Source organism: Ceratotherium simum, chromosome 37 (assembly GCF_057802395.1).
Source record: "Ceratotherium simum simum isolate JZ-2026a chromosome 37, ASM5780239v1, whole genome shotgun sequence".
Classification (NCBI taxonomy): Eukaryota; Metazoa; Chordata; class Mammalia; order Perissodactyla; family Rhinocerotidae; genus Ceratotherium; species Ceratotherium simum.
Window position 1 is genome coordinate 10,283,258 of NC_141936.1, and position 15,235 is coordinate 10,298,492.

Sequence of the window (15,235 nt, forward strand, 5' to 3'; positions counted from 1 at the left end):
AAAGGATGTATTCTTAACTTATCACAGTCTATGTTTAATTAATATTAGACCACTCTGTATAACACAAGAAACTTACAATTGTATAATTACTTCTCTCTTGTTTTTGATCTACTGATGTCATATATCTTGCTTCGAAATAAGCCATAAACCCCACAATATATTATTATTTTTGCTTGAAAAAGTCAACTGCCTTTTTAAGAAATCAGGAAAGAGATAAAATAGTCTTTTATGGTTACTCACATATTTGTATTTCTGGCAGTCTTCCTTCCTTCCTATTAGATCTGAGTTTCCATCTGGTATCATTTTTCTTCAGCCTAATGAGCTCCCTTTAGCATTTCTTGTACAGTGGGTCTGCAGGCTATGAATTCTCTCAGCTATAATTTAACTGGAAATGTCTTTATTTCACCTTCATTAAAATTTTTTTGGTATGATAGAAATCGAAGTATTCTTCTTTATTTCCATATTACGATGATATTTTACTGTTACTTTGTGTTAGGAAAAATGCATTATTAATTGTCACCTTATTTCTCAACGGATTATATCTAGACAATACAAAAAAACCCAAACAATTTTTATACTATAGTGTTTCCAAATTTTAAGGCAAATGAATAGAAGTAAAATATTCTGTCAAATATCTTTTTTTGGGAGTTAATGTACTACTTTTTTTCAATTCAGTGACTTTTGGTAAATTTATAGAATTGAGTAATCATCCTCACCATCCAGTGTTAAAAGATTTTAGTCATCTTAAAATGTTCCCTCATGCCCATTTGCAATCAATCCTTGCTCCCAACCTCACCCCTAAACAACTACTGATCTGTTTTCTGCCTCATCAACTTGGGATATTTCATATAAATTAAATCATATAACAGGTAGTCTTTGTGTTTGGATCCTTTCAATCAGCGTATGTTTTTCAGGTTCATCTATGTTGTAGCTTGTATCAGTAGTTCTTTCCTTTTAACTGCTGAATAGTATACCATTGTATGGATCCATCACGTTTTATTTACACATTCTTTAGTTGCTGGACATTTGGATTGTTTCAAGGTTTTCATTATTATGAATAATGCTACTATGAACATTCAGGTCCATGGCGTTGTGTGGGTACATGTTTTCATTCTTCTTGGGAAGATTCCTTGGAGTGGAATTGCTAAGTGACGTGGTAAGCTCATGTTAACTGTTTGCCTGGTTTATCTTTCCTTATCCTTTTACTTTCAACTTATTTGAGTCTTTGAATCTAAGATGTGTCTCCTGTAGACAGAATCTAGCTGGATCTTGCTTTTTTACCCAGTCAGACTATATCTGCCTTTTGATTGGGGTGTTTAGACGATTCACATTTAATGTAATTATTAATATGTTTGGATTTATGTTTGCCATTTCGCTATTTGATTTCTGTCTCCTGTCTTTTTGTTCCTCTGTTCTTCATTACTGCCTTCTTTTGTGTTAAATAAGTATTTTTAGTATACCCTTTTAATTTTTTTGCTGATTTTAAAATGACATTTGAAGATTTTTTTCCTTATTGGTAGCTTTAGGTATTATAATATGCATCTTAACTTACCACAATTTACTTCAGATTGATAACTAACTCAATTCTGGCAAAACATAGAAATTTTGCTCCAATATAGCTCAATTCCATCCCCTTTTCCTTTGTGCTATTATTGTCATAGATAGAAAATCGATCTATTATCTATCTATCTCTCATCTAATAAATACAACACTACAGTGTCATACTTATTGCTTTATACAAACTTATGTCTTTTAGAAATTAAGAGAAGAAATAAGAGAAAAATATATTTATCTGTTACATAAACCTACGTTTTCCATTTCTAGTACTCTTTACTTCTTCCTATGGATTTAAGTTACTTCTAGTATCATTTCCTTTCACCCTAAAGGACCTTCTTCAGTATTTCTTTTGAGGCAGGTCTGCTAGCAATAAAGTCTCTCAGTCTTCATTTATCTGAAAATGTCTTTATTTCACTTTTTTTTTCCCCTGAGGAAGATTTGCCCTGAGCTAATGTCTGTGCCAATCTCCCTCTATTTTGTATGTGGGTCGTCACCACAGCATGGCCGCCAACAGGTGTGTAGGTCCACACCCAGGAACCGAACCCAGGCCACTGAAGCGGAATGTGGCACACTTAACCACTAGGTCATGGGGCCAGCCCTTCACCTTCATTTTTGAAGGATCATTTTGCTGGATACAGAATTCTTGATTGACAGTTTTTTCTTCAGCACTCCAAATATGTCATGCCATTGCCTCTGGCTTTCATTGCTGTAGATGAGAGAAGTTAGCCATGAATCGTATTGTGGTTCCCCTTACTGACGAGTTGTGTTTCTCTTGCTGCTTTCAAAATTTTCTTTTTGGCTTAAATATAGTTGAGGCCCTACTATGTGGATTTCTCTTTATCTTATTTGGGGTTCATTGAGTTTCTTGGATGTGTGGAATAATGTTGTATATGCAACCATGTTGACTGTAAACCCTTTCCTTCATCTGGTGCAGGGAAAATCCTTCAGATCCCTCCTAGAACAGGATGAGATTTGCCTAGGCTGTAGCTTTAATTCAATTCTTTTCTCTATGCTCAGCCCAACTCCCAGCCTCCTGAGCCACTGCCTTTTCGATCTTATAATGTGAACTGAGAACTGGTTGACTTCAATTTCAGATATTTTTTGATTCACGTTTGGATTCAGCTCTGGCAGAGCCCCAGAATCCAGTCACCACAGAATATTTGGGATTATGCTGTTTCCCTCTACTTAACCATCCTCTACCCTGTTGCTGTTTTCTTGGCAAAACTCAGAGGAGGAAATTTCTGGGCCAAGTGTTCTATTCTTGTGATTGGGGCTCTTCCAGACTCCAATCTGTCCCAGGAACTCACTCTGTTTTCCAAGATCTGGCTGACTTTCCCCTGTCCTCGTGAAGTCTCTCCATCTGTGGTAGTATTGCTCTCTGCCAGACCAGGCATCACCTCCAGGTCATGGAAGATGCCTCACCTTTCCGTTCACCTACAGATCCTCAGTCCTCTCAGGAACTCAGTTCATCAAGGTTTCCTGCGTCCACCACTCTTTGCCAGCTTCACAGAAACATATTATTTCAATTTTGTTTGGTTGGTTTTTTGCTTCGTACCACAGGAATGAAGTCATTTTTGACCTTCTAAATCCTGGTTGGAGGAGAGGTCAAATCTGGATTTTCACTCAGGTGTATTGAAGTTTAGAACGAATGCTCTCAACCACTGTGTTTTACTGTCTTCATTCCTGACCTCATGGGGCTGTTGTGAGGATTAGACGAGCTGCAGCACACACACCCTCAGCCCTGTGCCTGGGGGGCAGTCAGTGCTCGACAACCAATAGCTGTAATGGTAATTCCAAAGCACGGTGGCCTTAGGCAGGGCAGGTGCCCGGATGTTTCTAGCACAGCAAATGCCAGTGAAGTGGACTTGCTTTTGTCTATCACACAGGGGTGATGAATCAAGGGAAGGCAGTATTCTGAAGAACACTGCTAAAAATAGGAAACCTAACGGTTTTTCCAAGCAAGCATCTATTGAGGACCTATTGTGTGCTGGGCACACTCCTAGGTCCTCATAAATACTGGCTTGTTTCACCCTCCTAGAAAGTCTGAGAGGAGGGTCTTATTCTCCCCCTCCTACACAGAGGTGAGGAGACGAAGGAGAGAGGAAATGCACATCTTGCAATTTCACTTCTCTTAAACTCTTGTATGAACTTGACATTTTGTCTTATACATTTTCAAAATACAGTAATATTTAAACTGACAGATCATTTCACTGAGACAGTTATTAAAACTTTGTCCTTCACAACTGCAGGTCTGGTGTTATGGACTGTAGGTTTGTGTCCCCCTAAAATTCATATATTGAAGTCCTAACCCCCAAGGTGATGGTATTAGGAGGTCGGGCCTTTGAGAGGTGATTAGGTCATGAGAGGAGAGCTCTCATAAATGGGATTAGTGCCCTTATAAAAGAGACCCCCAGAGAGGTCTCTTGCCCTCTTTCAATTGTGTGAGGACACAGGGAGATGGCGGTTGTCTGCACGCTGGAAGAGGGCTCTCACCAGAACCCGACCATGCTGCACCCTGATCTTGGACTTCCAGCCTCCAGAACCGTGAGGAATAATTGCCTGTTGTTTATAAACCACCTGGTCTATGTTATTTTGTTATAGCAGCCCAAAGGGACTAAGACACCTGGATCAAAGTCCAACATGTTGCATGAGGCTCCAGGGGCCTATGAGAGTAGAATATTCCAGTTCTAACATGTGAGGAGGGCGCCAGGCAAACAGCCTCTCCTCCTGGGCGTTTAAGGTACACAGTTGATCAGAGTGGGTGGCATTCTGGGATCCCCTTTGCCACCACTCATCGGGCCTCGATTATCTGCTCTTGACAACTTTGGAGGAAGGCAGGCACGTGGAAGCGGCTGTAGAGGGTGGGACTGAAGGAAAGAGATGCTGCCTGCCGAGTCCACTTCTAGTTCTGCTACCTGCTGCTCTGTGGCCTTGGCCCAGCGGCTTAACCTCTCCGTACCTGTTTCCTCACCTGTAAAATGAGGATAATAGTGGACCTAGCCATCTGAGTGTCACGAGGATCGGGTTCGCCCTTGGTAATCACTCAGTCAATATTAATGAGGATTGTTGGCAATTATGAAGAACCTTGAAAGAATGGGGATCTGTTGACAAGGGTGCTTTAGGAAGACTTAGATGGATTTCTTAGATGAATAAGGAGATTAGCAAATATTTACCTACCAGTTACCACAAAATTTAAATTAAATCGATACTTATTCTGTATTGCATCATCATGCTATTGAATTTCTGCTTCCTAAGAAGGGAAAAGAGCTTTCTTATAATTTTAGAAGCATGGTTACAATCTTTCCAAGGCTGTTTGACTTGCGACCTTGAGACTAAAGCGCTTCGAGGCAGAACGAACAGGATTTGCTGTGGATTGGGTGGGGAGAGAAGGTGGGAGACAAGGCAAGGAACAGAGGATGATTCCCGCATTGCTGGCTTAAGACGCCAGAGCCCTGAGCTTGGAGGGCCCTGCTGGGTGGGCCTGCATGAGTTCCAGTTTGGACCTGCTACTTCCGGGATTGCTGGCGGACATCCACGTGCCGTGGTCGCTACGCAGTTGGAGAGCGAATTCTGGAGAAGGTGCTGTGTGTGCTGCTCAGTCCCCATACACCCCCGAAAACCGCACAGCCTTTTGCCTTGTATTCAGCAACAAGTGCTGGGCGCGCGTCCTCTCCCTTCTCCCCGCCATTTGTTTTTTTTTAGTGAGGAAGATTAGCCTTGAGCTAACATCTGTTGCCAATCCTCCTCTTTTTGCTGAGGAAGATTGGCCCTGGGTTGACATCCGTGCCCATCTTCCTCTACTTTATATGTGGGACACCTGCCACAGCATGGCTTGATAAGTGGTGTGTATGTCCATGTCCGGGATCCTAACTCATGAACCCCAGGCCACCAAAGCAGAGTACAGGAACCCAACCACTATGCCACCAGGCCACCCACCCCCTGCCATTTTTTTGATTACTTGTTTTGTTTCCACCATTTTATTATGAAACATTTCAAGCATACAGAAAATGGAAAGACTTTTACAGGGGAGAACATTAGAATGGGAGAGAAGAGACAAATCTCTTATGTAGACAAATTCCAAATAATATATATGTAGGTACTTACTCTTGAGGAGGTGGCCCCCAACCCCCAACTCCTTGAGGGTGGGCTGCACAGAGTGACTCCCCCCTAAGAGGATAGAATTGAAGAGGGAGGTGACGGAGCAGCTTTATGCCGGAGGAACCTGACAAGACAGCCTCAGCCAGGTGCCCACGTCAACAGCAGCTGGGATAGGCTGCTGTCACGTGATCCTGATAGGCTGCAACGAGAATGGCACTTGATCTGTATGGTCTTCCTTCCTCAAACCCACAATCTCACTCTGATCATGAGAAAAACATCAAACAAATCCCATCTGCAGGAGATTCTACAAAATGCCTGACCAGAACTCCTCAAAGCTGTCATCAAAAACAAGGGAAGTCTGAGAGACCGCACAGCCAACAGGAACCTAAGGAGACCTGATGAGGAAATGTCACGTGGGATCCTGGATGGGATCTTGGATCAGAAAAAGGACATTAGGGAAAAGATAAGGAGATCTGAATAAAGTATGGACCTTAGTCAATAATAACGCACCAATGTCGGTCCTTTAATTGTGACAAATGTACTGTACTAATTTATGATGTTAATAATAGAAGAAACTAGGTGCTGGGGTGTATATGGGACTTGTTGCAATTTTTTCTGTAAATCTAAAACTCTTCTAAAAAATAAAGTTTCTTAAAAACCAAAATAATTTTATACCCACCACCTAAATTCTACCCTTCACACTTTACTCCCTTTATCACAAATTTATCTATCCCTCTGTCTCTTTTTTTATAACCTCTCCTGACTAGCCCCTCTTTTTTGCTGAAAAAGGCACTCAGGAAGCCCGGGGCAGCTGGCACACAAGACCCAGGGTCTCCAGATCCTTTCATATTTGTTAGGCTGGATTTGCTCTAAAATGCCCCATTCTCCAGGCCCAGCTGCTGCTAAAAACAAGGCTCTCTCCTGCCACCTAGTGGATTTTTTTTTAATTAAAGAATTGCATGCAGGACAAGCTGGATAGAGGAGGCCCTGCAGGTGGAGGGCTCCTCAGGCTGGGAGGTCTCTGAGCTCTGACTCCACACCACCCTCGCCCCTTCTCCGCTGATCCCCATCCCAGTTTTCATGGAGACCTGGGCATTTCCTAACTCTGGCCCCAATTCCCAACTGCGCAATCACTTTGTAGGGTTATACTATACTTCTCAAAAAGTCTTTTCTGGAAGGGGGCAGAACATGAGGGCACCGGGAATTTTTCCAGTTTTGCTAGCATTTTTGATGACCATCAAGAACAATTTTGGGGCAGTGGGCGTGGCCTGTTCAGCTGCTTTTGAAAGATAAGAGTCTGGAGGCTTCAGCTGACTGGACCTCGGGGCCTGGGGCCCGGGGCCTGGGTCTGGGGCCTCAGGACAGCCTCCTCGGGTGGCAGCAGCTGTGGTCACAGCCGCCTTGCTGGGCCCCATGGTACCTGGTGTCAGGCCTTGACACACACACCGTGGCCACAGTCTCTCCTAAATAGTGGGGCGAGAGGGACAGGAAGGGTGCTTCCCAAAGGGCAGCAGCACTGCTCAGCTGTCCCATGGCCTCCTCCTCTGAGGGAGGCCCCTCACCCGGTTGACCCAGGCGTGGTCATATGAATGACCTCTGGCATGAGCCTCTGGGTCCGGAGAAGGAACATGACAAGCATGTCTTAGTTTGGGTTTCCCCAGAAGCAGAGTCTGGGCCAGGGTTTGAATGCTAGTCATTTATTTGGGACTTGATCCCAGAAACCCTGGTACCGAGTGGGACGTGAACCAGGGGAGGGAAAGAATCTGATAAAAGATTGTCATCAAACCATTAACCTGGTGGCTTCGGAGCTCAGTCGTGCTGGGGAGCACCTATCCCAGCTGAGGGCAAGGACGCTGGGGCGAGGGCTGCTTCTGGGGACATTAAAGGCCGCACTTCCAGTGCCCCAGGCCACAATGAGCCGCTTCTGGAGAGCAGAAGTGGGTGCCAAGGGGATGGGGTGGGGCACTGCCAGTCCTCTTAGTGTGTTCATGTGATGGGGGTTGGCACCCAACCCTACCCCACCCACCTCATCCCCCGCGGACGGGGGTCCAAGGACCATGAGGAGATTCAACTGAGCAGAAGGCGCTATCTGGGTTAGGACGGGTCCCGGCACGATGGGACCCTAGCTGTGTTCTCCACACAAGTGAGACTCTGTAAGGTGGGAGACAGCAAAGATCTCAAGAGTGGAGGGGAGTGTGTGGGCAGCCCCGGCGAGGAAGGAGAGGAAGCCAGCTGAGGGGCAGCCTGATCTGGAAGCTTCCTCTGGGCCCGCCTGAGGCCTCTCCTGCGGCACCGTCCACAGCCCACCACTGCACGCCACTTGAATCTCCACCAAATGAAGGACCCAGCTACTGAAAACTAGAGTGGGACCATGTCATTTCTCCAGAATACCAAGTATTTAGCTGATAAAAATTTATACCAAGGAACAGAAGTTCTGATGAGCTAAAGCTCATCTTGTGGAGAATGTTGAAAAACATAAATCTTCCCCCCAAATCTCTGGTCTGTCTTCCTGAAGTGTTACCTAGAGAAAAGTATTTCACAAATTGCAAAGGATGTAACCTGCAGAGACCTGGTGGTCACCCTACTTGGAGGCCAGGATCCCCAGGGACACGCCCGGGGACTTGCCCTCAGGTGCATGTGCTCCGCCTTCCAGCCACAGTGGGATGGGCACTGATGCCCCTGGTTTTCAGCTCTCATTTGATACCACACAGGGAACCAAACATTAACAAGGCCTTAGAGGCCCCTGTGAGCAAACTCAATATGAAAGCCTCACGCAAGCTGTGAAGTGATACGGCCCTGTGCAACCATCACCATCTCCTCAGCATGAACTCTGGGAGGTGGAAGTCCCCGTAAGAAGGTTTGAGAGCTTTGTCCCTATTAACTATGCTGTGGGTTGTAAGTGCTTGGTGGAGGAACTCGGTTGATCAGAAGTGAAATGCTGGCAGGCGAAGCTGATGGTCCTCTCTTAGAGTTGAAGTGGGATGTGTTGACTGCTCCTGAGAGAGGTCTTTTGGTGGGTTGGTTTTGGGGAGCCACCAAGATGTGAAATTGTAGCGTGGGGAGTCTTACCTTGTCCTTCACACCTTCTGGAAACCCGGTGTCAGACGGGGTTAGCAGGCTCTGAAAGATGTGGTGAGGACAGAGACATGGCCAGGGGAGAACACCCCGTATAAGCCCAGGAGTAGCTGCCAGGCTGGCTGTCCCGTTCCTCTGAGGGGCATTTTTGGCGAATTCTCATGTAGCATTACTCATTTCCTCGGAGTGGCTCTAGCCGCCAGAACGACAAGGTGTCAAACACCACGGCCCTCAGAGGGCTTTCACAGTCATTACCTTGTCTGATCCTTAGAAATAAGGAAGGCGGGGTAAGAACCACAGGTTACCAATGAGCAGTCTGACGCCACGTCCCGGGATTTTCTGGCAGGGGGGAGGGTACACCCGACGGGTGGCGGTAGGAAGTAGAACTTGTACTAAAGTATGAATCCAGCTCTCAGTGTGGCCACTTCCTGTCTGATGTGTGACTCCTGTGTTCACCCAGAGAAACGGCAGTCACAAGTTCTGACCTTATGGGACCCTGTCATCTCTGGAGAACCACAACATACAAGTAGACTGAACTACCTCGAGATGATAATAAACAAGATGTTTACTCTTCAGATGAACAGACGTTCAGATAAACATTCAGATGAAGTGTTTTTGGCAAGAGCATGTCCCTTGCCATCACCCCAGAGAATGGAGATCACTTTACTGACAAGGATTTACTGACAAGGATTAACACACAAGTTGAGGATGGGGTTGAGGACCATGCTACAAGGCGGCCTGGAGGACAGACCTTCTTTCAGGTGCCATTTAACATGGTGCTTCCATATTCTTTCACCTTCATTATAATTTCAGTCTAGCAACTTCCAAATACTGCTGCCAAGTGCTTTAATTTATCTTAGAGTGTTGATAATAAAGGATCAAAGAACCAAAGAGAAAGGATGTACTCCCCAAATGTTATGGCCTAAAAAGTGATGCTGTTAAAAGGTGTAATAAGAATTCCCTGTCTACTCAGACAAGGGAAACAAAAGAAAAAACAAACAAGTGGGACTTCATCAGACTAAAGAGCTTCTGCAAGGCAAAGGAAACCAGGATCAAAATGAAAAGACAACCCACCAGCTGGGAGAAGATATTTGCAAACCATATATCTGACAAGGGGTTAACCTCCGCAATATATAAAGAACTCACACAACTGAACAACAAAAAAACAAAACACCCGATCAAAAAATGGGCAGAGGATATGCACATTTTTCCAAGGAAGATATACAGATGGCCAATAGGTACATGAAAAGATGTTCAACATCACTAATCATCAGGGAAATGCAAAACAAAACTACACTAAGATATCACCTTACACCCATTAGAATGGCTATAATCACCAAGACAAAAAATAACATGTTGGAGAGGCTGTGGAGAAAAGGGAACCCTCGTTTACTTCTGGTGGAAATGCAAACTGGTGCAGCCTCGATGAAAAACAGTAGGGAGATTCCCCAAAAAATTAAAAATAGAAATACCTTATGATCCAGCTATCCCACTTCTGGGTATTTATCTAAAGAACTTGAAATCAACAGTCCAAAGAGGCTTATGCACCCCTATGTTCACTGCAGCATTATTCACTATAGCCAAGAAGTGGAAGCAACCCAAGTGTCCACTGACAGATGATTGGATAAAGATGTGGTGTGTGTATATATATATATATATATATATATATATATATATATACACACAATGGAATACTACTCAGCCATAAAAAAAGACAAAATCGTCCCATTTGCAACAACATGGATGGACCTGGAGGGTATTATGTTAAGTGAAATAAGCCAGACAGAGAAAGATAAACACTGTATGATACTGTATGATTTCACTCATATGTGGAATATAAACTAACACAGACTGAGAGAACAGTTTGGTGGTTACCAGGGGGAAGGAAGTTGGGGGGGTGGGCACAAGGGGTGAAGGGGCACATTTATATGGTGACTGACAAATAATAATGTACAACTGGAACCTCACAATGGTATAAAGTTTTATGACATCAATAAAAAAAAGTTAAAAAAATAAAGATGTAATAATACTTCACTGTGAAACAAACTAGGCAAGGGAGTCCTGTAACGTAAATGATAATCACATTCTTGACACCAAAAATAAAACCCTGAGTAGGAAAAATGACTTAAGAGAGGCACGTATGTTAATTGTTTCCATTACAGTCTGTGACAAAATTTGTGCTGGTGTGTCTCCTGACGGGGCTGTTCACAGTGACACAAACGCAACTATCTATAAGACATTATAGGGCCGGCTCCGTGGCTTGGCGGTTAAGTGCGTGCGCTCTGATGCCGGCGGCCCGGGTTTGGATCCCGGGAGCGCCCCGAGGCACCACTTCTCCGTCCAACGTGAGGCCGAGTCCCACGTACAGCAACTAGAAGGATGTGAACCTATGACATACAACTATCTACTGGGGCTTTGGGGGGAAAAAAAAACTGAATAAATATAAGACATTATAAAAATGGACAATGCTGTTTCTCCAAAATTTTATTTTAATTTAAATTACAGGGCCAGCCAGGTATTCTGATAAGAAATTTACTTTTCCTCAGGAGAAAGGAAATGCTTTCATGGCATTGTTAACAATTGTATACATCTCACCTTTTTTTTTAAGGGTTAAAAATCACATTGAGTAACTGACTTATAGTAAAATTAAACCTTTATAAGACAAAAAGAAACCACTTCCAGTATAATAGTTTTGGTAATATGAATATATTAAATGATCATAACTTCAAATGCAACTTTTCAACTTTGAATGTTTTAATATTTTTGTTTAAAAACAAAGTAACCCAAAAAAAGTCTTAACTCTCTCCAGATTCCAACGCGCTAGTAACACATCGATGTTTTCTCTGACATGCTGCACCCTCACTGTTTCCCACACAAAGGGCTCTAGTGCTGATGTCACTGCCAGCGTGGAAGCTGTTCTATTGTTCCAAGTTCTAAGAACCAGCTCGGCGAGGAAACCTTTCCTCCACTTGGTGTAACTGATGTTTTCACACTACATCCTGATACGTGGCACTAGACCACGAGAACCAGAACATTTCACCACAGCCACGTCTGCCTTCCTAAACATTGGATATTTTCGTTTCAAGGAGCTTGGATTGCTTTCCCTACTTCCAATAGAAAAACATGAATTATTTTACACAGATTTCGGTAAAGACAGCCTTGGAAAAACCAATTATAATGTAGACTGTCATCTTAAAGAGAATAAAATACATCTGTATTTTCTGGAGCTATTTTTCTAACTGGCGTTCCTAGAAGGAGGTCTTAAAACCTGCTGAAACCTCACTTGGGAGTCTTGTTTTACTGGCTGATACATAATTCAGTTAGTAAGAGAGGCTAGCAAAGGATAATTATATAAATTTCTTAATCAGCTACAGCCATGCTGAACTTGAACTGGCAAACTCAGATTTGTAAGTTGTTAGTTGTGATCTTTGCATCACTAAGATGAACAGACACCATTCTAAGAACTTGACACTGATATATTCTAGGAGAAGTTGTTCTGCCGTGGTCACAGTAACAAAAAGTGGTGCAAAATCAGTTACTTTATAAATACTGATAATTTGCAGCATTAAGGAACAGGACGTTAAAAAAAATAAATTTCCCCATAGGACACCTATGACTAGAAACTCTTCTTTTCCTAAGAGAAGCCAAGGTTTTAATTATTCAGTTTCACAACTATTGTACTGGATTACTTACTCTAAGAAAGAAAAGGTGCTCTACAGAGGTTCCCACACACACAAAGAATCGGCATTAATTTAGCATAATCGGTATCATTCATAGACCTGGCAAACTCATGACTCATTTTAAATGAATAAGGCCAATATTATGCAGGAAAGTGTAGCTGATTGAGTTCCAGGTCTGTATTTTAGCCTATCGATGGCACCCCATTAGATAACTGAATACAAAGGATTGGTTTACTTTTTTTTCTTTTAATGCTGTGATACTTAAATGTTAAATCAGCATTTTCATGTGATCTGAAGTATTTCAATTACATACGAGCATTCATTTTTTGCAAAAACTCAATATTAGGTAATAGTTACATACTAATACAATAACATTCCTCTGCTGTACAAATTAAATCATTTAAAAGAAATGAGCATTCTAAGAATTATATACAAAAGAAACCTGTAAGCATTGTTGAAATGAAATGCAAGATGTCGTTGCTAGCTCTACTGTTTTAAAATACCTTCAAAAAGTAAAATTAACAAATACCCTTCAACATATCCAGGTTTACAAGTCTCAAGAAAATCAAACGTCAAAAAATTCTAGAAAGCTGTGAAAAGCATATATACATTTTCCTTATGACCTTATGAAGCTTCACACTTTTGAGAAGTTGCTAAGTTTCAGTATCAATTTATTCGCATGCCAACTTTATCCGCCCCAAAAGCTCACATCTTGGATACAGTTCCCCTCTGATTCCAAACACAGCTCTGCACAATCTTCCTTTAGTGAAGGCAACAATCTTACCAAGGATCCGCGCTCAGATCTTTGACAAAGATAAATGCAAACACGGAGGTGTGATCTGATAATATCAATGCCCTCCTTCCCTAAACCACTGTCATCCATGCATTTGCCTTCATGAACCCAGCCATGTTCAGAACTCCTACAGCCAACGGAGTCTTTGAATTCTGAAATGACACAAAGATCAAGAAAAAGTCCACGTGTGCTCTAGTGTGCAAGAAAGCAGCAGCTATGTTCTCCAACTTGGACTAAAAAAAAACAAAAAAGGTAAAATGAAAAACCGTTCACTTAACAGCAGATTAGTAGTAATGTTCCTCATGAATCGATAAGAGTGCCTGATGCTGAATAGCTAACAGCAAATGCTGAATTTGGATTTAATATTTTAGATGTTTATTGGAAATTAGGCTTCTTGCTGAGCTGGTCTCTTCAAATCCCTGATCTGTTTAACTAAATAGGTCTTCTCATCGTTAAATTGTTCGTCCTCGGTCCTGTCATTCTGAAACTTGCTGAGGAACTCGATGAGTTTGGTCTGGTTCTTGAGGAGGATGTCTAGGATGGGCTGCGTCTTGTTAGGATTGGCTACAAACACCTGCACGGAGAGAAATCAACATCAGTCACAGGGAAGAACCACACAGAGTTGCGTGTGCTGCAGTTAGCAGGGCACACGCAGTACACAACCAACATTCCTTGGGGCACGTGGTGAAGTCAGGAAAATTACTCCAGGCTTCTGGTTTAGAAGATCTTATTTTACAATTTGGAAAAAAAAAAGAATTACATGTTTTAGCACAAAGAGGACTGACATATTCATTTATGCTCTGAAACTTAGTAGCTGATATTATATATATATATGGACTTTGATTTTAGGATAAAATGGGCAGAAATTATTTCTGGGCACAGAAGGTCAGAATGGATTTTAAGAATAAAAACCTCCATGTAAAACACTAAGAAATGGATTCCCCTTTACTTTGTGATTAATAATCTTCCATGCCAAAGATAAATGACACTCCTCCATAAACAAACTTTTCTTGTTTCCAAATACAAATGGTACACCCTGTTTCTGGGTCTATTTTTCTGTTTAAGTGTTGTATCACACAAATATGAAAATTAACTGAACTGCACTGTATCACTTAGATGACCAAAATGAGGCTAATAATATTTCAGAAATTTGTAAATGAAATGAGACTAACAACTCTAGAGGAAAACATCGTTCATGGTTTTAGTACTCTACCTTAAAAACGTGAAAGGCCTCAAACTGGATGTTACGACTTTTGTCTCGTAGAAGGTTCATCATTAATTTGAGGTTCTCTGGTTTACTGATGTATTTTGTCATAATTGTGAAGTTGTGTCTGTCTAATAGTAGTTCACCGAGAAGCTGAGGAGACATTTAAACAATTACTCTTACATTATCATTAAGATTTGAAGTAAAACCAAAGTTTACAAAAGAATTCATTTTACAATCATCATTGTTAAGCATAGAATATTAGTAGGCACTCAAAAGACTGATGAGCTAAACTGAATTATGACCTAAAAGGCTATCGAGTGCCCACTCTCTGCCCCTTGAACACCCACCTTTTCTTTTGGGGTTTAAGCCTATGGTGGGTTGGACACTGCTCTCTGAAGAGGACACTCAAGGTCCATCTGGCCCAGAATCTGAGACTGTCAGAGCCTCCTCTTAACATATGCATTGTGTCATCTCACTAAAAAGAAACTATCCAAGAAAATGGTCAGAAGCTAAGTTATTGATAATTCCTGTTTAACTAACTACAAACTTCAGCTTAATTTAAAAATGTTATTTTTTACTTGATTTATCTGAACTTCATGGGACAAAGGGTTTCATGTCCAAAGTTTTCCATACACTTACCCCTAAACATGCCAAAGTTGTTATTTTATCATATCTGACTCAGAAAGATTTATAAAAATGAATACTTTTCTGTTCCTTTTTAAGCAAAGTACCCTGAAGATACTCCAATTTTTTCTTAGTGACTCCTCATCATGACTAACAACATCAATTAAGGTAAATAAAGTCTGTGCCTTCAGCACTGAGTTC

At 42.1% G+C, this 15,235-nt stretch overlaps 1 protein-coding gene across 1 annotated transcript in view; it reads right to left on the reverse strand.

Annotated features, from left to right (window-relative positions):
• Window positions 1–11,196: 11,196 nt before the first annotated feature.
• Window positions 11,197–15,235, reverse strand: part of CAB39 (calcium binding protein 39) — an 88,352-nt gene continuing 84,313 nt past the window's right edge. Inside the window, exons 8-9 of the mRNA XM_087424708.1 lie at window positions 14,417–14,560; window positions 11,197–13,777 (exon numbers count right to left, since the gene is read on the reverse strand). Coding sequence (XP_087280834.1) covers window positions 13,589–13,777; window positions 14,417–14,560 — 333 coding nt within the window. The 3' untranslated portion in view covers window positions 11,197–13,588. The remainder of the gene's footprint in view (window positions 13,778–14,416; window positions 14,561–15,235) is intronic.